At 36.6% G+C, this 22,353-nt stretch overlaps 3 protein-coding genes across 4 annotated transcripts in view; 1 reads left to right on the forward strand and 2 right to left on the reverse strand.

The window, feature by feature from the left end:
* The window catches only part of atp2c1 (ATPase secretory pathway Ca2+ transporting 1), a 50,518-nt gene extending 49,338 nt beyond the window's left edge, over window positions 1-1,180 (reverse strand). The window contains exon 1 of the mRNA XM_055210972.2: window positions 1,059-1,180. Within this exon, the coding sequence (XP_055066947.2) occupies window positions 1,059-1,082 (24 nt within the window). The 5' untranslated portion in view covers window positions 1,083-1,180. The remainder of the gene's footprint in view (window positions 1-1,058) is intronic.
* ubxn11 (UBX domain protein 11) lies at window positions 1-14,660 on the forward strand. The gene is made up of 15 exons (XM_073872401.1): window positions 1-1,179; window positions 1,743-2,084; window positions 2,763-2,797; window positions 3,475-3,585; window positions 3,664-3,764; window positions 3,952-4,006; window positions 4,129-4,211; window positions 6,288-6,384; window positions 6,986-7,203; window positions 7,296-7,373; window positions 7,455-7,608; window positions 8,463-8,566; window positions 12,143-12,216; window positions 12,493-12,624; window positions 12,760-14,660. The coding sequence occupies exons 2-15, from the start codon at window positions 2,011-2,013 to the stop codon at window positions 12,926-12,928; spliced, it is 1,485 nt and encodes a 494-aa protein (XP_073728502.1). The 5' UTR covers window positions 1-1,179; window positions 1,743-2,010; the 3' UTR covers window positions 12,929-14,660.
* Window positions 13,133-22,353, reverse strand: part of cep85 (centrosomal protein 85) — a 24,413-nt gene continuing 15,192 nt past the window's right edge. For both annotated transcript variants that reach the window (XM_073872398.1, XM_073872399.1), the window contains 4 exons: window positions 21,439-21,489; window positions 17,829-17,936; window positions 17,506-17,749; window positions 13,133-14,989 (listed from right to left, as the gene is read on the reverse strand). In XM_073872398.1, the coding sequence (XP_073728499.1) occupies window positions 14,823-14,989; window positions 17,506-17,749; window positions 17,829-17,936; window positions 21,439-21,489 (570 nt within the window). In that variant the 3' untranslated portion in view covers window positions 13,133-14,822. The remainder of the gene's footprint in view (window positions 14,990-17,505; window positions 17,750-17,828; window positions 17,937-21,438; window positions 21,490-22,353) is intronic.

Below are 22,353 nucleotides of genomic sequence, written 5' to 3' on the forward strand. Positions count from 1 at the left end.
TAGGCATTATCTTCCTATTTTTACCATACAGATCAAATATCACCATGACCTTTAATCATTAGTGAGTTACTTTTAACCAGGCCATTTAAACAGCATCCACATAAGGCAAACCACTGAAACATGTAAATTAAGTTTAAAAAAAACGTGTTTAGATGACATGCATGCCAGCAACTCCTGTGGATATGAACTTCCTCGTGACGTCCAAAAACCTGTTTAGAAAAAGATCTGAATGGTGCACGTCAGAGGAAGACAAACTGTACTGTCACTACAGGGCTGGTTTTCATTGGACACCTTCTCGTACAAAAAAACTCGTCAAGTACACCACACAGTGGTAGTGAACTTTAAACAATGCAATAGTCTGTGAGCAGCAGCAAGTTGGCTGCATATGTGATACTGTTACTCACGTGGCCTAACACCACCTCAGTGCTGTTTGTTTAAGTTAGCTGATAACAACAGATACGACTGTAGATGACAGATAAAAAGCAAGGCGAAGAAAGCACGGACGTCAATGTAAAACAGTATTCAGGACTGTATACTAAATAAACAGGACGTTACGAATGCGTTAAACATAAATAGGTTTGTAACCAGAACAAACCGACTTAATCCATACACACTACAAGTTTCAAGCCTCCATAATGCATTGAAACACAACAACAACAGTAACGTTACATACCAGCTTACACGGCTATTAACACGGTTGCTAACTATTTATTTTCCTGTTTAAGTTACACTGACAGAAGAACACGCGAGCTGACCCTCAAACCTTCTTCTCTTGCGTATACACACCGGCGGCATTACGTTAAAGCCGTTATTTTGAATGACTGTAGCTCGTCAAGCGCGAGCAGCCACCGTACGCATTCTGCTAATGTTGAAATCACATCACCGGGTTTGATAATAATGTTTTTGCTGTGTTTTGTGGCAATGGTTCACATCGCACGCTTTGTGGAACAATGTCAAAACATACAGGGCTCTTTCAGGTTACCAGTGGGGCTTCTAGAGCGCTATAAAGCCGGCGATGTGTGTCGGAAAACGGTTAATCGGGTTTTGTTGAAACTTACCAGCGGGTCCTTCTTCTTTTGCATCTTCCGTGAGCTCAGCTTTCGTCGAATCTATCTGACGGCGGCTGATGACGTCATCGCGCAGGAACGTTTATGGGGCGGGACGACGGAAAGACACTTGGTAGCTGTCAATTCTAAACGCTTTGTACAAACTCACAACAATTAAAACAAAATAGGAAATACTAAAAAAAAAAAATAATAATAATAATAAATAAATAACAGGAGTTTATGAATGAAAAAAACAATTTGTGTCAGGGGTACAAATATAAAATTAAATACACATATTTAAATAACAAAGCGCCTCATAAGTCTTCTTTGCTTTTAAGATTGCTTTTTTAATGAGTCTTATAATATTGTTTTATAAACTATGCTGGTTGCAAGACTTGAAAAGTCACGTTTCTATACATTTGAAAACGTCAGGGACTTTTATATGTTGTGTTAAACACGATTCTATAAATAGCTTCTCTTTGTTTGAAAAGTATTCTTGGAAAAACTAAATTTGCCATAACTACACAATTTTGAGCTTACTCGGACTGTTTAAATACATCATCATTTTACTGAAAACACGACGAGTTTTAAACAATTGCTGTTAATTTATTATTTATCTACATTTATTAGACCGTGATTTGATTTTTAGTCCAGAACAAGCTGAAGCACAGTTTTAAAATGTTTTATTTTTCATAGATAGTGTGATCTACAGCACCATCTAGTGTAGAGGTTTATTACGTTACCAATGACAACTCTTCAAACAAACTTCCCTACACCGGACACAGAAATTAAATATACTTCCCGCATTAGCAATCGGATTAAATAACGTAGCAAACAAATTTAAGATATTGTTTCTCTACAAATCTTGTACTTAAGTATTGGAAAGAATTGTGTTGTTTTTAAATCGTGCATTCTATACGTTGTGTTCTTCATCAGCGCCACATCAATTTCTATTCTTGGAAACATGAGCTCTCCACTCTCCACTATGAGGAAGAGCAGACGAGCTCCCCTACCTGGGATAGGCCCACAGAGCGACGGGTAAGACAGATCCAAAAAAAAGCACTGCAAAATAACATAATATCAGAGACATGCATTTCACATGACACTATCGTGCTATAAAACACCGTGTTCTTTGATAATTTTAATTTTCTCATGATGCATGTTGATGGGAATCTCACCACTGCATCTCATCATTATTTCAAAAGAGGTTCCTAAAGGAATAGTTCACCCAAAAATGAAAATTCTTAGACATTTTGTCACCCATATTGTTTCAAACCTGTGTAAATTTGTTGGTTCTGAAGAATGTTTGAAAACCAAACCAACCATGAGCCCCATTCACTTCCATTGTATTCTTTTTTCCTACTGTGGAAGTGAATAGGGCCTCTGATTGGTTTGGTTACAAACATTACTAAAATATCTTCCTTTGTGTTCATCAGAACCAAGACATACAGGTTTGTAACAGCATGAGTGTGACTAAACGATGAGAGAATGTTTATTTTTGTGTGAACTATCCCTTAAGTATGTAATTTTGATTTAAGTATGTAAATGTCCTTAAATAACCAGACTGTGTAATTTAATACTCATTTTATTAAATGCTTCACTAATAGTTTTTCCACCTGTGACGCAGATGGGTAAATTACAATAAGTAAGCAATACTATAAAGATACAATCTTTGAAATAATCTTGTTCCAAATCTGTTTTGTCCTGCTTTTGTAGGGAGAGAAAGCCTTATAAGAAAACGTCAGACACCGGTAAGGTTTAGATTTCACTATTTTGGTATCTTTACAGGTGTAACAAGCACACTGTGAAAAAACTTTGCTGCACTGTAAAAAATACTTTGCTGCCTTAAAATTTTTTGTTGAATCAACTCAGATTTACAAGTCATTTCAACTTACTATTATTTATCTTGACTAAAGATGAGTTGTTATAACTACAGGTGAGTTGTTATAACTTATAAAATATAGTTAATTTTATAAGTTGTGACAACTCATCTCTGTTGACATGACTTGTAAATCTGAGTTGATTTAACAAAAAAATTTAGTATTTTTACAGTGTGCCTTAATATTTTTGTTAAATCAACTGAGATTTACAAGTCATGTCAACAGAGTTGAGTTGTCACAACTTATAAAATATAGTTGAGGAAAGTCAACTTAATTTTATAAATTATAACAACTCGCCTGTAGTTATAACAACTCATCTCTAGTCAAGATAAATAATAGTAAGTTGAAACAACTTGTAAATCCAAGTTGATTCAACAAAAAATTTTAAGGCAGCAAAGTATGTTTTACAGTGCAAGATAAACAGATAAATGTCACAGTCAGAACAGAAATCCTTTTATAATGCCATGATACAGCTATACAGAAATATATTAATGGCAGGATTATATTCAATACACCATCTAATGATATAAATAACTCAAATTGAACAGACTATGAAACTACATTATTCAGAGAAATTTTCCCACAAAACCAGCCAGCACCCCTGAACATGAGCAATGCTTCCAGATCAAAGGTCATGCAGAAGATGAAAACCAAAGAAGGTACTTTAAATACCTAAAGACTTTAAGCCTCTGCATGCATTGCCATTTCTTTTAAATCTTTTATCGATTGCATCACAGCGTCTCCACCGAGTGATTTTGAATTAATGTCCAGTATGATGCAGAAGATCAGCCAGCTGGAAAATAAAGTGAAAGCTCAGGCTTTGGATATAGAGCGCAAGGCAAGATGCCTTATATTTAATTACTCACCCAATTTCGCACACAAAAGATTTCAGTTAATACATTTCAACTTTTCTTATAATAATAATACAATAAATGTTGCATATTAAGAAATGTTCACAATCATCAGCATCATGTTAGATACACCTAATAATATTTTGCACGGGTGTGTTGTTTTCTGGTTCAAAGGCAAGAAGAATATCAGTCCTGGAAGACAAACTGACTCTTTTGCAAGAGTCAAAAGGTAATAATTACTGCTCTAGTGTGTCTGCAATAACAACCTATAAGATAAAATCTTGTAATATAAAAACTGATACTACAACGATATACAATTTCTTTACAATTTACTTGTGTCCCTTACTTTAGAGAAATCTGTAAATAATGAAATCAAAGATGATGGATTAAATAAATTGTGCCTTAAACTTCAAAAGCAAGTGTGGGAAATGGAGGTAAGGTGACATCTACATATTATATGTATATAGTAGGGGTGAGTGGGGCACAAAATAATGTGGGGTTTATTGTAACACAGCTACTTTACATATTTAAACAACAATCTGTGCTTTTGGATCTCCTGTGAATTTGTGAAAAGTTTTGATGTGTTTTGGTGAAGATATTGAAGATATTTAGTCATGAAAGTACATTTCTCTTATGTTTTTTCGAGTTGAGTGCACAAGTCACCAAATCCAATACTGTTTTAATCACTGTCTTGTTACCTAAAACATAACATTTTGAAACCTTTCAGCAACTCCTAGTAACTGATAGCGGGGTTACAGTAACACAGGGTAACAATTAAACCTTAGGTATACAATGATAATAAAATAAAAAATGTAAATACTATTCATCAAAATGATAACTGTTAATACAATATCAGGAGAAATAACTTACAATTATCATTTTTATTTTGTCTTATTTGTGCAGCCCTTTCAAAAAAATATATATGCATTGATGCTTAATACAAGGATGATTAGATGAAGGATCATTGATGTATGAATGTGTGGATATCTATCTATTATAGGCAGATATATAAACAAGATCCACTTTTAGTATATTTTATTAAACTATTTGTTTAAACAAAACCTTTGGTTTGTTACAATGAACCCCACCTATGGGGTAAGTTGTAACGTTTGCACTCCTTTTGGTGTAATTCTACGAGAACGGTAGGTCCCACAAACAAACTTTAAATGTTAATTTGTAGCAGAGATGTTTGTGTTGATTGTGTAAAAAAATATTAATTTAACTTCAACATTTTAAATGATAGCCAAAAAGCGTTACTTTGTGCCCCGCTCTCCCCTATGCAAACAACAATACAGAAATTATTCCTGTCATTAAAGGGGCCATGGCACAATACTTTTTTAAGATGTCAAATAAATATTTGGTGTCCCCAGAGCACATATGTGAAGTTTTAGCTCAAAATACTATATAGATCATTTATTATAGCATGTTAAAATTGACACTTTGTAGGTGTGTGCAAAAATGTGCCGTTTTGGGTGTTTCCTTTAAAATGCAAACACTGATGATCACAATTTGTTGCAATTGAAACTCAATTGTGCTGTGAAATATTTTCTCTTTCTCTCTGCACTAAATGGCAGTGTCGTGGTTGGATAGTGCAGATTAAGGGCGCACTCACACTATCCAAACCAAACCGCGCTCGGGCGAGTTTTAACCCCCAAAGCCTGGTTTGTTTGACAAGTGTGATCGCTCTGTTCCGCGCCCGGGCGCGGATTGGTTAATCGCGCCACGGCCGGGTTGCAGAGGTGGGCCGGAGCGCAGTTCACTTGGGCTCAGGCGCGGAAGGCTGTGGTGTGAGCGCATTCGCGCCTGAGCGCGATTCAAAAGGTGAAGACATCAGCTGCGCGACCACTCACCTTCATCTGCCGCCATAAAAACCTTTTGATGCGCGCAGCGGGGTTACGCGAATGTCCGAGCTGCGTACGTGACAGATCAACTAAGCAATATGATGACATGTGAGAAGGCTGTCTGTAATCGCGCACCAAACGACTCCGAATAAAAAACACAGACTTATCATTACGGTGGGTTCCAGTGTTAAGAGAGAGCTTTACTTCCTGCTTTTTTCAAAACAATCGCATTTTAATGACGAAAGCGCGCCCGGACTCGGATCGATAAAAAGTACAGTGTGAGTGCGTGCACCTGGGGGAGTAGGGAGGGGTGACAATCGCGCTGGGGCATGGTTTGGTTTGGTTTGGATAATGTGAGTGCGCCCTAAGGGGCAGTATTATTATGATAAGAACTCCTTATGACATCATAAGGAGACCCAAATTTCAACAACTTATATTTTGTTATGCTTGTAGAAGATGGTTTACCAAAACTAAGTTACTGGGTTGATCTTTTTTACATTTTCTAGGTTGATAGAAGCACTGGGGACCCAATCATAGCACTTAAACATTAAAAAAGTTAGATTTTCATGCCATGGCCCCTTTAACAAACCAAAATAGATTGTTTGAAACCTTTGAACCGACACCTAAAAAACTCTTTACAATGCATTATCATATTTTTAACCCACACAGAAGTTTCTCAATGATTATGGATTGATCTGGGTTGGAAGTTGTGAAGAACCTGATGTTTCATGTCTTCTGGAGAGTGAGCAAGACAACACTTTGACAGGTGCTTCTAACAAATCACCAGTTAAAGAAGTTATGACTTATTCATGGCATTACTGATAACATTTAGCTGACCTTTTACATAAGATAATCTAATAGCTATCCATGTCTGATAAGCAGTGCGGTATAGATCATAATGTGATTCTATTTAAAAGGGGATATTTCATAAGACTTTTTTAAGATGTAAAATAAATCTTTGGTGTCTCCAGAGTGTGTATGTAAAGTTTTAGCTCAAAATACCATATAGATCATTTATTACAACATGTTAAAATGGCCACTTTGTAGGTGTGAGCAAAAAGTGCCATTTTTTGTGTGTCCTATAAAATGCAAATGAGCTGATCTCTGCACTAAATGGTAGTGTTGTGGTTGGATAGTGCAGATTAAGGGGCTGTATTACCCCCTTCTGACATCACATGGGGAGACAAATTTCAATGACCTATTTTTTCACATGCTTGCAGGGATGGTTTACCAAAACTTAGTTACCGGGTTGATCTTTTTCACACTTTCTATGTTGATAGAAGCACTGGGGACCCAATTATAGCACTTAAACATGAAAAAAGTCAGATTTTGATGATATATCCACTTTAAGCCTGTTGTCGTCTCAGGATCTTCTGCACAGAGGAGGTTTGAAATTAACTATGACCTGGTCATACAGAACATCCAGGAGCTAAACTTCGTAGCAGGGGAAGGGGAGTCCCATGTGACCCCCATTCCTGGTGGGGCCAAACTTACCCAGCAGTCTTCAATCCCTCTGAGTCTCTATAAAAATGGAATTGTCATGTTCAATGGACCATTTCGCTCATATCAGGACCCATCAACACAGGTTTTGATTACCAAAGCACAAACACTGCAATTTATCTCTTACAGTCAGCTAAATAAAAAAGTAAAACTGCAACATTTACCATGTCTTTCTAGGAATGCATGAAAGACTTGACAGATGGGTTTTTTCCATCGGAGCTTCAGGAAAGGTTTCCTAATGGCGTGTCCTTCCAGGTGTGTGGACCCTTAGAGTATTACAAACTTCTTGATTTGATCTTTCATCATCATCAGTCTTTAACCCTTGTAAACAAACAGGTTTATGACAAACGGGATGAGGAGTTTATAATTAGGCACCCTCAGACGGAGTTTCCTGGAAGAGGACAAACTATAAATGGAGCAGCAAGAGGACGGTCAGCAGACGGTTCTGATGAGGTCAGATTTACGTCATCAAAACAGAGTCAGATACCAGGTACTGAACTCATATATACGAAAGCATTTTGTATGGTGATACAGACACTAAATAGTTCTTCCCATCTGGGTGATTCTCACGAAATCCGTGTCCAGCATCAGAATTTTTAAAAAGCCATTGAAGCCAATTTTTTGCTCATATACGATTACTGTAACCATTATTTTTATAGGATTTAAAACATATTTCCTATAGAATTATTTACATTTTTTAGATTATCATTATTAAAAATTATCATTACCGCAACATGATATTACATTAAATATATGCATTTACAAACTCATGTTTCGGTAATGAGAACTAAAAGATGTCTAGGTACTATGACAAACAAAATGGTAACTTTTATCTGGAGAGAAAAAACAAGAACTGCTTACCTGGGAGCCATCTTGAGTGTCACAGTCACTTATGTCCCTTCCAACAATTTTGTTTTTGAAAATGTTAGTTCCTTGTGGGCTTAAACAGTGATTGAAAATTGTTGCGGAGGATGAGAACATTTTTCTTGGACACATTTATATCCCTTATTATTGTCTCTACATTTACCAATGATCACCAAATACCACATGATTCTTTACTGTAAATGTTTATAGTATAAAATGCACTGAAGCTTTTTATTTATTTAGATTTTTTAATTATACATTTTCCATGTCAAAGAACCAAAATCCAGTCATGGACACATTGCGGTAATGTGGAAAAAACAACAAAATTGGTTTGTATGTCATTTGAAATCATGTGCAAAATAGTACATGAAGAGATGTTCTTGTTTTGATACTCTTACTTTGCATTTACTTTTTTATCAAAATGTTTCATGACACCTCATAAGTCTGATTTCCTGAGAATCACCCATCTGTGGCATATAGGAACAAAGCTGTCCATGGAACAGTTTCTGAGAAAACTCCCAAAGTGTGTGGTGAAGTCAGGCAAAGTCATAAGCATTCGTGACTCAATACAAGCCGATTTACAGGTGAGAACTGATAGTAGATGTCCTAGATGGTCTTACTTAAAGGGATACTCCAGCCAAATATCAAGATTACCCCATGATTTACTCACCCTCAAGCAATCCGAGACAGGGGCGTTGCACAAGATCTCGGGCCCTATGCATAGGCAGTCCTGATGTGCCACCATGCCCCACCCTCATAATATATTCCAGACTTTTCAAGGGCCCACTCTTCCTTTGGGGCCCTGGTAATCAGTACTGGTTTTACCCCCAGTCTGACGCCCCTCCAAGATACATTTTTTTAGACCCTCTTGTTTTCTTCTATTATAAGCTTGGAAAAGCAAGGACATTTCCTAAAATAACTCCAAATGTGTTTGTCTAAAAGATGATGGACATTGGTATCTTGGATTGCTTAAGGGTGAGTAAATCATGGGGTAATTTTAATATTTGGCTGGAGTATTGTTTTAAATAAGTAATTCACCCCAAAATGAAAATAAGCCCATTACTTACTCACCCCAAAGCCATGCTGTGTGTATATGACTTTCTTCTTTCAGTCAAATACAGTTGGAATTATATTAAATAATATCCTGGCTCTTTTATAAAGCTCCAAAAACTCCAAAAAAATCAAATCCATCCACCAAAAACAAATTTATTATTAACTAACCCATATGGCAGCCGTACGCGTGTTCATTAGACAGAGTTCCCACACCTTAGTTAACTTCAAATTCAAGGACCTTTCAAGGGCTTTCCAGGTCCAATACCTTCAAATTCAAGAACTAAATGTGGGGACACATTTCAAGTGAGAGCAAGGTTACATTGTGTTACCTTAAAAGATACATTGATTCAGTTCCCTTTTGAGGGAACTCGCGCTGCGACACTGCGGTGACACTTTGGGGACGCCTCCAGGGGTAAGTGCATCTGAATGTGTATATCAAATTCAACCAATGATGAGGCTTAACGTCAAAGACAGGGTGACACGAGAGTCAGGAATTATAATGCTACCTGAAATATTGTCAAAGACGGCATTACAGGGACGCAGGAAGTATGGCAAGGGAGACGCAGTGCCTCCATTAACTTCTCAGGGAACAAGAGTTATATACGTAACCCGAGACGTTTTCATTTTAGAAACTCAACTATGCAAAAAAGCATTTAGGTACGAATCAACATTCGCATACAGAAGATATAAACATTTATAGCGAACAGTTTAGCATGTGTGCTTAAAAAGTCTAGAATTTTTATGATATTATCCTACACTACACAGGGAATGTTTTTTTTTTATAAAACTTCTTGCATAAAATAGATTCAAGCACTTTCAATGACCTGTATCTATGCATGTATATTTTCAAAAACTTCCCAGGGCCTTGAATTTTTTCTCCCAGAGGCACAAACTTTCAAGGATTTCAAGGACCCGTGGGAACTCTGATTAGAGAGAGTTGAGGTCGCTTCTGAGATGAAGACTAAAGGGCCGTGCACATTATAACGATAACTATAAAAAATATATAGTTTTGAAAATCTTTTATATTAAAGACAAAAGCGGTTCACACCATAACGAAAGATACAATGAACAGTATTGTTTGGGATCACTTTCTGAACGATTTTTCCCACCTGATGAACGCTAAACCATTGACAGCCAATCAAATCTATTTGAATTTCAAGTGCACACGCACTTCAAATGACAGTGAAAAAAGCTCAACGCAGAGGTCTATAACATGAAATTACCTCAGGTATCCAGCAATGATGCAGTTGCTTGTTCACTACATTATGCTTTTTTCTTACCACACTGACTAAGTCAAAAGGTAAGATATTAACTTAGATTACACAAAGTAGATTCACTGTTTAGACTTATACGCGAAACGCAGTGTGTTGATGACATCTGCTGGTTACCCGCTGTGTAAATGCAACAAGAACAGCGTATTTACATATTCAGTGACATGTAAACAATTGCAATGTTTTTATTACAAGAAATATCCAATAAAAGTTAATGTCATTAACTCTTTCGCCGCCATTGACGAGATATCTCGTCAATCAAGAGAAAACGCTTCCCCGCCAATGACGAGTATTTCCGTCTTTCCGCAATACCGCTATTATCCGCAACTTTTTAAACCCGGAAGTATTGCCCTATGGCAAGCAGCTGCATGTCCGTGTCTGTTTTAAAGATCGCTCTGAATGGGATCTCTATGAAAAGTCAGTCACAAAAATGTAATTATCTCAGTCTTTTGCTTAAAATGTGGTGTTTTTGCAGAAACCTACCCATATTCAAAAGCTGATTACAAAAGAACTACTGAAGGTAGGATGAAACGGGGTTTTTTTTTTTTGAAAGCAGAGGGTCTGTTCTTTCATTTGGTATGTTGTATGTTTACATATTTAAAGAAGAACATTTTATGGAAGGCATTAAACTTTTGTGAAAATCATGAAGAACGCTGGCAACTTTTTAAAAAAATGCTGGTGGTGAAAGAGTTTAAAGGCAAGTGTTTGCGCGAGTGCGAATTAGCATAGTTATCGTTATAATGTGAAAGGCCCTTAACTGTATGAATTAATATTTCATGATAGATGCACTTTTTGGAGCTTTAAAAATGGGGCACTATCCAAGCTACTAGGGGGTGCTAGACATGTATTTTTCACGTCTAGCGCCCCTAGAGGCCACAAGCGCCGCAGCAATGTCACAAAGGAAAAGAAGACAACTCTTTAGGTCACAAAGTGTGCCTTCCAGCATGTCATATGAATATAATTTCATGGGTTTTATTTTATTTCAAACGCCAAAAGATCGCGTAGCTCACATTTTCAAGCCAGTTGTAACGGTGGTTGCTGGGTTAAAGTTTATATTAAAAAATATTGCCTTAAAGGGGAATCAAACCGGGATCACCCGTGTCCTTGGTCCATGACGCCACCACAATTTCACGTGATTTAAGTCTCTCTCTAAACTCTCCAAGTAGCCTCCAGTAAAATCCACGTAAAAAAATAGTGCTTATAGACAGAACTTATATATGCAAGCAATATAACATTACTTACTATTACAAAAGCATGTGGGCCAAGTCAGCATCGGTCAGAAACCCCTCCTTCTTTAGTTCACACCAGCGAGCGAACGCTGGCCCAATATAATTGATCCTCGTCTTTCTTTTTATTCCGTCACTCTCCCCTTTTCTCTTTCTAGTATCCTCCAACAAAACCTTGGGTTTCTTTTTCTTAGTTGCTGCTTCGGCCATGACAAAAACATCAGGAAAATAAATAGTTGTGCTCTCACGTCCGAATTTGAGGAAGTGACGTATGCTGTGAAGCAGATTTTTGTATTTTTTTGTTTTGTGCTCGGGTTATTACCCGAAACCCCAAGTACGAGTAAAAGCGATACAGACCCTGTCAGGCTATGGTAGACATGTCATTTAACCTATTTTTAGTCGATGTACTATCACAAGGGTCTTGAAAATATATGAAAGTTGAAAAACCACAAAGTGTCACTTTAATATTACTCTGTCTTTGGCTGAAAGAAGAATAAATATACACCTAGGATGGCTTGAGGGTATGTAAAATATGGTCTAATTTTCAGTTTGGGTCCTTTGAGGTGATTCAGGCTCATGTCTCATTCAACCTTGTCTTTACTTTGTCTAGGGCCTTTCTGATGGTGCTAAGAGCCAATCGACAACCATTGTGGAAACACCTGTCCTACAGGCCTTGACAAAAAGGTATGCAATCATTAGGGCTGTGCAATACTAAAGATAAAAGCCATAGCGTGCTCAATAATGCGTTATTTAGTATACAATACAATATTTATTTTTCTTAAATTAACTATGTAAATTGTATATGCACTCATATCCCAAACTAACATCTGCGTGCCAAATACTATACTGCATCATATTGCACAGCCCTACCAATCATATTTTAAAATTTCTGGTAGACACTATAAAAGTATTTTTTATTTTCACCAAAAACACCTTTCCAACTTGTGTCATGTGATTCAGTGAGACGGATTGCTTGGTGAAAGACATCACCACATTACGAGTGAAGTCAGAAGATGGTGTAGAGACGTTAATTGTAAAAATGCACTACAGTGAGACCATTGGAGATCTGCGTCATTACCTCGACATGAAAAGGTATCTTTCATTGGCACCAATGTTTAGTGTAGTAATAAATTATCTGAAGGTCAAACGACGTAATGCAAACTTGCCCATTAACTAAAAAAAGCAATGTTTTTTATTGCTATATTCTCCCATCATCTTTTATTACAGAGGACCGGGTGGTTGCCCCTATGACATCATTAGTGCATTTCCAAAGCGATGTTACAGCGATGACACCCAGACGCTCCTGTCTTGTGGTCTTATACCAAATGCTGCACTAATCCTCCGTCCACAACCTTCATCTCATAGAAAGCATGGAAACACAGAAAATGACCGTTAACTATATAAGCACAGTCATTCTGACATGTTGTTTAGTAATGGTACGGCAAATGCTTTTATCTCTTAATCCAAATGTAACTCTGATTTTAAGTATGGAAACCTATCTGTGTCATTCAATAATGACATACTAAGAATTGATAAACCAATGGCACAATACTTCTTAGTATTATTAACTAAATATGAACAGATGAGAGAATCATCAAGATAAGGTTCTGCAAAACAAATCTTTATTACTAAAAAGCCAGTCACCTTATGAAAAATGTCTATTATGTATACATTTTTAGTGTTACTTTAAACATTCTGGCTTATCTCGCTGGTTTTGTGTTAAAACTTAGAGAGATGTTAAAGGTTTAATGCATCCATACATTAATGTTCACACTAGGTAGTGATGTTTCTGGACCAAAGATGACAAAATTCACCTCACAATAAATCAGGTCCCATTTTCTTAACAAATTTCTGATACTTTGACAGTTGTACATTAGATGAAAAAATAATAATGACTGTATGTGCTGCAATACAATGAAATATTTGTACAACATATAGATTATTTAGATAAGGCACATGGTGTCAATATTGACAATGCACTTACTAATACTTTATTAGCTTCATGAGTTGGCCTTGTCTGGATTGCACTTTTGTCTGGAAGTTATTATTATATTTATTTTACATCTGATGTACATGAACCAGAGAGCAAATATGATAACTAACATGAGAATGCATTGTAACTCGCACGTACTAGCAAAACTGTTCAGCACTTGAGCATATATTTGCAAAGCCGCCACTTCAAGCTACCATTTAAAAATGTTTTACTTTGTTAATGCTTTGAGATACAAAGAACCAGTCAAAAATGAACTGCTAAAATACTGATAAACCTCTTACTATTTTTGACTATTTTCCAGTATAAATATCTAAAAATTATTGTATCGAGATGTATTTACTTGTGAAGCAAAATGGCCTATGATACTAAGTTTTGTTTTATGAAATAAATTATGAAAAAACAAGTGAGTTTATCCTCAAAACAGGCAATGATATTCACCAGTAAGTAAGAAAAATAACTTAAATCAAGTTCATTTTTCTTACCCCACTGGCACATTTTTTATTGATTGATTTTCATAATTTTCTTTAGAAAACACAGCTCAGTATCTTCTGTCATTTTTCTTAATTAAATATTTTTTAGATATTTATGCTGGAAATCAAAACATTTATTGGCATTCATTTACTGAAATGAATGTAACAAACCACAACTGTCTATTGAAACATTTTTGATAAATGTCCACGATAAGCTCAACCTATTGACATTTGTAATAATTAAACATTTTGTTTTAACACGGTGCATTATTAATCTGCATAAAACTGTCTGAACAAACTTTGAGCACATTAACTTTTGTATATGTTGAATATGAAGGAATGTTATAATTGATTTATTTAGTTCTACGCTACTATTTGTTTTGCGTTAAATATGTGTTTACTTAAACAGCCAGAGGATCTTATATCGCTCAAATATTTTTCTAGCTTTAGGTGCTGTGTTTGATGTGACACATTCTTGTTTACTCTCAAATGCCTCACGCTATACATTACAGTTTTAAAAAAACATGGCACAGTAGTTGTAATTCTTAACACGAAAATATTAAATATTCCAGTTGATTGTCAACTTCATCACAGGCATTCCCAAATACATGGAAAGGTTTATATTAAATCATTTGCTTTCCATTGCACAAAAACATTTGAAATTTTAGAAAAATAACGTTTGTATAAAAATAGACATCTAATTTATGAGATTAGTGTCCTTAGTGTTGTCAGGTCCTTCGTGAGGAAGACTTGTTTTAGTGTTTTTCAACGTCTTAAGAAAAGGCACCGTGGTTACCATTAATGAGCACAAGCTGTATTGTCCATGCTCACTGAGTTATGCAGTTTTCACCCATGTCCTGTGCATAACGGTCAGAAACGGTGGTTCTCAGCTCCTCGACGTCTCGACGAAGTTGCTGAGCTTCTAGAAGCTTCTTCTGCAGACCCTCAGGACTGATCCAATCCTCCCACTGCTGGTCTCCTACTGGTGGAGGTGCTGGAGACACAGGTGAACAGTATCAAAGTCAAGGCCCACAACACGGAGACTATGAACGATAGCAGTAACTGAATATAACGCGTGACAGCATGTTGCAAACTGCTACCAAGGATTGCAATTTTTGTGTGGCAACAATTTCTACAAAACCGCTAAGAAAAAAAGAACATAAAATAAAAATGTGAAAGCAAAAATATGAATAGAAAAAAATTCTTAGTTTTTTTGTAAAAAACAACAACAGTGCAACATAAAGGTGGGCCTATTGCAAAATGTTTAATTTATGAAGAGTTTTCATTGTTTTATTTAAAAAGTAAAGTATATTGCAACAAAAGTGTATCAATATGTTGTATCTGTATTTTATATCCGTTTGTCTTTTCAAATCCATATAATCACAAAGTCTCAAGCTTTAATATTTTATGTTTTTTGTTTAACATTACTACACATTAAGGTGTATGGTTAATTAGATGATATTTAAAGGGTAGTTCACCCAACAATAACATTTCTGTTCTAAACCTGATGAGTTTCTTTACTCTGATTAACACAAAATAAGATATTTTGTTAAAAGATGGTTTGCACACAGTTGACAGTCCCATTGTCTTCAATAGTAAGAAAAATAAATATTATGGAAGTCAAATGTGTGCTTACAAAGGCTGGGTCTAAGGGGGGCTAGGGGTGCATTGCCCCCTCCCCCAGATTTTCCCTCTGCCCCATAAAATGTCTAGTAAACCATAGGGATGCACCGAAATAAAAATTCTTGGCCGAAACCGAAAAAGAGGAAACGAAGGCCGAAAAACCAAAACCGAAACACCGAAATAAATCATTATGCAAATTATTACGCCAATCACTGTGTACTAACTTTACTAGGGGTGTGTGACAGATCACAAAACTCACGCTTCGGATCACATTACAGTTTTTGAGGCACAAATCCGATTATTTTTCAGATCAGCAAAAAGGGGGTGGGGAAAAATCTAATAACAAATAAAGAAATTGCAAACATTTATAAAAAAGAACAAAGTTGCACATTAATAAGGGCTAACATAAGCATTAGGTACAGAAATTGAATTAAATGAGTCATCTTTGTATAAATTAAATATATTATTGTTTTTAGAGCTACAGAAGTGATTTTTTCTTTGTCTTGGGTTGTTTGATTAACATTAATGACACAGACTTAAGTAGGTTAATTGAGGTTACTGTCTCTTTAAGACCAAATAAGCAGAGACTGGTTTCTGACTGTAATCTATACATACACTTAAGACATAACCAAATGTTTTTATTAGAAAAAGAATACTTTGGAGATAATTTTGTTTATATGCGTCCTGTCAATAATAGAAAGATTTTATGTTCGCTTGTTTGCGTCGCACTCGTGTGTGCACTATTGAGGGCAGTTAAACGCGCGCGCACACAGAGATTGACAGCGAATCCCAAACAGCGCAGCATAAAAACGTTACGTTGTTTTTCATTGCTTTATTCGCCACATGTATGTTAATGGACTACAGTATGAGAAACATTAGCGCGACTCTCTCTAAAGTTTACACATCAATAGTTCTGATCTTTGAAGGGCGTACTGTGGGATGATGACGTCTGGACCGGACACATTCAACCAGACAACTGATCACTTTAGCGCCTTTTGCGGTTAAATACTTCCACACCACATACATGTTGCTTCAGATAAGCACGTGCAGGTCGCGGTTTCTGTTTGTGTCATCACAACATTTCGGACGTATTTTTTCTGTGATAAATGTCTTTCGGCCGAAAAAGACAGCACAAGCAAGCACTAAGGTAAAGCTAATCTTTTACATTATAGCTATGACGCTTGGAACCCCAACCGAGGTGGTACTAAAGAAAGTATCGGGTACTATGTACTGCACCCAGTGGAAAAGCTCCCAAAAGTAAACTGACCTCACCCAAACCAAACTGTGGGGTACTATGCAATGGAAAAGCGCCATTACAGTATTTTAGGGCTTGTGCTTTTGTCTCGTGCTGTTTCTTTTCTGGGAAAATGTCAATTTGTCAAATTGCTTTCAGGATGTTCTCATCAATAGATTATGTAAAGCATTGTGCGTGTGATATTGTAGCATGGTTGCTGCAGCAGGATGTATGATAGGGTCAGGAATGAATAAAAATATAGCCTACGAGACGGTCACATCGAGATAGTAAGATTAAATGATGGCCTTGATAAGACACAGAATATGAATTAAGTATTTAATAAAGTAAAACCTTCAGATCGGTTTTATATACATTTTACATAGTGTGTTACGGCTGCCTACCCAAAATTCCTGACTGCCCCCCAGTCCAGCAAGCCTAGTACCGGGCCTAGTGCTTAACATCCTTTATCAAAATATCTTTTGTGTTCATCAGAATAAAGAAACTCATACAGATTTTGAACAACATGAGGGTGAGTAAATGATGACAGTATTTAGATTTTTGTGTGAACTATCCCTTTAATATATCTTGAGACACATTATCTAATAAATTCCTAGTTTTCTCTATACCTTGTGGACAGCAGAGGGCGCACTTACTGGCAATGCCGAGCAACATTGAGAGGTTTGGGTCACGGCCCTGTGCTCGCTGGGTGAGGACGTTGCAGAGAGAGCGGAGGTCACACAGACAGGCAGCCATCTCTCCATATAGCATCTGAGTGAGCCGAGCCCCTCCGGGGAGCAAAGGAGCGTTCGAATCAGGCAGACTGCTCGGCTCCACACCCTGCAGACGCTCCTGTAACGTCAGATTGTGCTCCATCAACTCCTGGTTGTGCGCTGAGACCTAAAATACGAACACACACACCTCAGCTATAATTGTGAGAACGCAAAGGGATTCGTGAGCATCACGGTTGACCACTAACCTCCTTCATAGCAGCATGTAACTGTAGCAGACTCTCTTCTTTCTCGGCCACCTCCTCTCGCAGTGCCTGACTACTGCACTCCTCCTGAGAGATCTGCTCCTCCAGAGTCTGACTCAACACACACATACATACAATATTGATGTAATTACTAGTGATGCACCGATGTATCGGCCGCCGATATTAATCGGCCGATATTTGATGAATTTGAAACCATCGGCAATAGCACGAGAAAGGCCGATACCGATTGTTTATTAATTAACTGCATAAAGAAATCCATTATATGTAAAAAAAATTAGTTAATGTTGTTAATAAAATAAATGCTGAATATCTAAAACCACCTTTGTAATGCTGTCTTATATTTGTTTTAGCTTAATTTGTGCCTCTCTTATTATGTTGGTCAGTTGAATGTTAATTAGATACAATCCATGTTCAGTAAAAATAATTTGATGCAGAAATAAACTAGCTAATAGACCAACTGTATAGTACAAGTGTTTAATATCGGTATCGGCATCGGTATCGGCCAGAAGTTGTCTGTTTAAATCGGTATCGGCCCAAAAAAATCCTATCGGTGCATCCCTAGTAATTACTGATGTAAGTAGCTGAATAAAATAAACTATTTGTTTGTGAACGTTAAGGATCTTTTAAGAACAGGCTGATTTACCTTAGATACTAAGGTAAATACCTTAGTACTACGCGTTGCTAAATAATTAAAGAGCTCAGATACAAAACCTTCTAACTGTGCGTTCACACCAGATGCAGTAGAGGCGACAAAAAAGCGTTTTTCAAGTTGGACGCTTGAACATTTTGAGTTTACCCGTTTCATTTGAAAATTCTAGTCATTCACGTGGAAATTTGCGTCATGGGAGGGGCTTCTGCAACTCCGCTCACTTTCTGTTATCACGTCACTACTAGAGCAAGCTCCTAATTGGTTAACGCAGCGCGAATATCCACCCAAGTTCAGATTTGTAAACTTGCGCGTTTCCCGCGGCAACGCTTAATTTGCACATCCCGCGCCATTCACATATCATTCCTACATCTATTAATGTAAAGCTGCTTTGAAACAATTAACAATTGTGAAAAGCGCTATATAAATACAATTGAATTAAATATACCGTGCCACAGGATGCCTATTCGCAACTTTGCATTGACTTGAAGTGAGGTACTTGATGAACATAAAATATATGCCGAAAGCATTTGGTTAATATCATCATCTAATTTTTTATGTGAATGGCGTTTAGCGGCTTTTGCATCCGAGCTTCTCAATTGGTCAACGGATATGATGCATAAGACTGGCTGTCAGTGATGGAGGTTTGCTTAAATTACACCTAATTACAGTCTTTAAAGGTGAAACTCAAGAACCCATTATTCAGAACCGGTTCTTTTTTAAATACCAGAACTGAATGACTAAAAGGCATAGTCACACTAATCCAACAAACTCACACATTATATATTAGGATGTTGGTGTTGGTTGGTGGTGTCAGTTGAATCAGTTGTGGAGTTAATCGTTCTAAAATGTCTGCAACCTTCTTATGAACCCTAAACATGAAATTATTTTTTGCTTTGGTATGAGCTCACACGTAATGAGAAAGAAAGACTGGCCACTGCAAGTTATAAAAAAAAAACAATACTGATTTAAATAATAACCAGCCTGATGAACAGTTTTTATTTAACCCTTCGTACATCCGTGTAACCATTTAGTAGAGCTAGTTTTGAGTAGCACATCTGTTCAAAAACTTCTCTCCATTCTTGAGACTAATATAAGCATGTTACACCCCAAATGACTACTAGATGATGTAGTGATTGACAGATATATGATGTAGCAAAATGGAACGAATAAAAAACAAACACAACATCAAAGTGTTGGATCATGGAAAGCACATATTTTTAAGTTAAAAGTTTTCAACTTTGTACACTCCTAATGGGTTTATTTAACTCTTTCCCCGTCTGAATTGTTTTTAAAAGTTGCCAGTCAACGCCAGCGTTTTTTCAAGATTTTCACAAAAGTTTAATGCCTTCCAGCAGTGTTGTGCCTGAACGAGTTCATTGAACGAAAGTTCATGAACTAGTTCATATTTTGGGCGAACGTGAACTGAACGTACTGTATTACTGCCTGATGAACGCAAGGTGAACTCGTTCATTCTAGGGCTTGTGAACGGCTCGTTCCCTCACTTTAACGTCATTCAGTAGGGTGCCAGATTTCTATAGAGTCGTACAGGCGAAAACCCGTCTAAAACACACTATAATCAGGCCTTAATGTGTAGCGGAAAAAACACCCAATCTGGCAACACTGCCACCAGGCTGCATACGTCATCAAAACAACACTGACTGGACGCTGCTATCCAAATCCCTGCCGCGCCACTCGCATAGTTTAACATTAAATAACATCATATTTGTCTTAAATCGTTAACGATTAACAAAGGCTGCTTACGCATATTCTGGATCTTGAAATAGACTTTGACTAAGCTCACGCTATTTAACGTGCATGTGCGGTGTGCAATACCTGCGAGTTGTCATACACGCAACGCCTCGCAGCGCTTCTCGCCCGGAAAACCCCCTTGAAGCACCCGGCTAGCCTTTCAAGGTATGTGCAAGCAAATACAAAAATTAAAAGACAGTCAATGCTCGTAAACCCTGGTTGGATAAGGGTTTAAAGTTGGATATGAAGATGAAATCGGATGCATTTAGCTTCAGTGTTAAAACTGATAAAATAATTCCTGTCTGTGGTTCTATATGGGCTATAATGGCAATATTTTTTTTTTTAAATAATATGGGGAAAAATAACTATAACTTAGTTCATTTTTGGAACTGTGAACTAGTTCAAAATTTGGAAATATGAAATATGAACTGAACTAGTTCATTTTAAAATTTGTGAACTGTGAACTGAACTAGTTCATGTAGAAAGTGAACTTTCCCAACACTGCCTTCCAGAAAATGTATTCTTTAAATATATGAACATAAAATATCTCAAATGAAAGAACAGACCCTCTGCTTTCAAACAAAGTTTCATCCTATCTTCATTTGTTCTCTTTTTAATCATCTCTCAAATATGGGTTGGTTTCTTAAAAAATACCAAATTTTGAGCAAAAAGCTAAAATAATTGCATTTTGTTAAGGACTTTTGTTAGAGATCAGATCCAGAACAATGATCAAAACATACAAGGACTGTTTTTGGATCAGTGGATGCTTGAAGTTGAGCAAGAGCACCACCTAGTGGATAATAGCGGAAATATGGATTATCGAGTAAAAACTCGTCATTGGCAGGGAAGTGTTTTCTCTTAATTTAGATAACTCGTCAATGGAAGGGAAAAGTTAACACAAAGACGTATAAAATTAATTATAGAAAGTTTCGTTATATTTTTTGGTGCACATATTACTATAAATCCACAGTTTCTGGACTAGTCCATATTTTACTCGACTAGTCAACATCAGATGCAGCAAAGAAGAGAAGCTTACCTGCAAATTCTTCAAAACGTATTAAACCTTAACAATACCCATTGTACCCAGTCATAGTCACCTTTGGTTGCTTACTAAGGTATCAATGCATTATTCTCAATGAAGACGCTTTAGAAACAAGTGAAATGTGAAGTATTGAAACTGAATTAAGTCTTTACCCTGATTTGTGAGCCCAGCTGTTCCATTATTCTGAGTTGCTTTTCTATAACCTAAAAAAGAAAAAAAACATTAGATTTAAGATAAAATGAGATACTACCTCTATATGTTTGTTTACAACAAAATTAATGTTAATCAATAGCTAAAGTTCATGAGGAGTAGGGTGGACCTTAGTTTTCAACTTTTAAAAGTGCATGCTCTCACCACACCAATGTTTGAATAAAAAAAAAAATGTTAATGTTAATTCATATTTAGAGGTTGCTCAAGACCTTTGAAGTTTAACAGATTTGCGTATTATGTGATATTTTGTGCTAGCATGTATAATTGTTTAATAATAGGGATGCAGGATTTATATTGTTATCGGCCGATAACTGCTTATTTTTAACATTATCGGTTATCGGTCTGATAGCAAAATTAGGCCGATGAATGAAAGCCGATAAATGATGGATTATTTTGGTTTGTTGAACCATTTCACTTGCTCATTGCTGGCCATGTGGAGTATTGATTGGTGCTTTCTGTGACATAGCACAAAGATGACACGTGTTGCGGGCTTAAGAAGAGTATGCTAGTCTAGCGCAAAGACAAAATGTCCGTGGCCTGGGAGTTTTTCATAGTGAAAATAATATGAATATTTATCGGCCTATATATATCGGTTCCCAAATATAAAGAGTTATTGGTATCGGCCAAAATTTCCATATCGGTGCATCCCTATTTAATAATATATAGCATCCCTATTTAATAATATATACTTATGGCAGCAATGGACTTAATGAACCATGGTCCTTTCAAAAAGCGTCTTTCAAAGCAAGAAAGCTTTAATGTGAATGAAGCACAATAGACAATATACACTGAGAAAATGGCTGAAGCAACACGAAGCAAGTCCGCTATATAGTTACTCGGATCAGAAGAGACTGAAA

The sequence above is a fragment of the Misgurnus anguillicaudatus genome, chromosome 10 (genome assembly GCF_027580225.2).
Source record: "Misgurnus anguillicaudatus chromosome 10, ASM2758022v2, whole genome shotgun sequence".
NCBI classification, from domain to species: domain Eukaryota; kingdom Metazoa; phylum Chordata; class Actinopteri; order Cypriniformes; family Cobitidae; genus Misgurnus; species Misgurnus anguillicaudatus.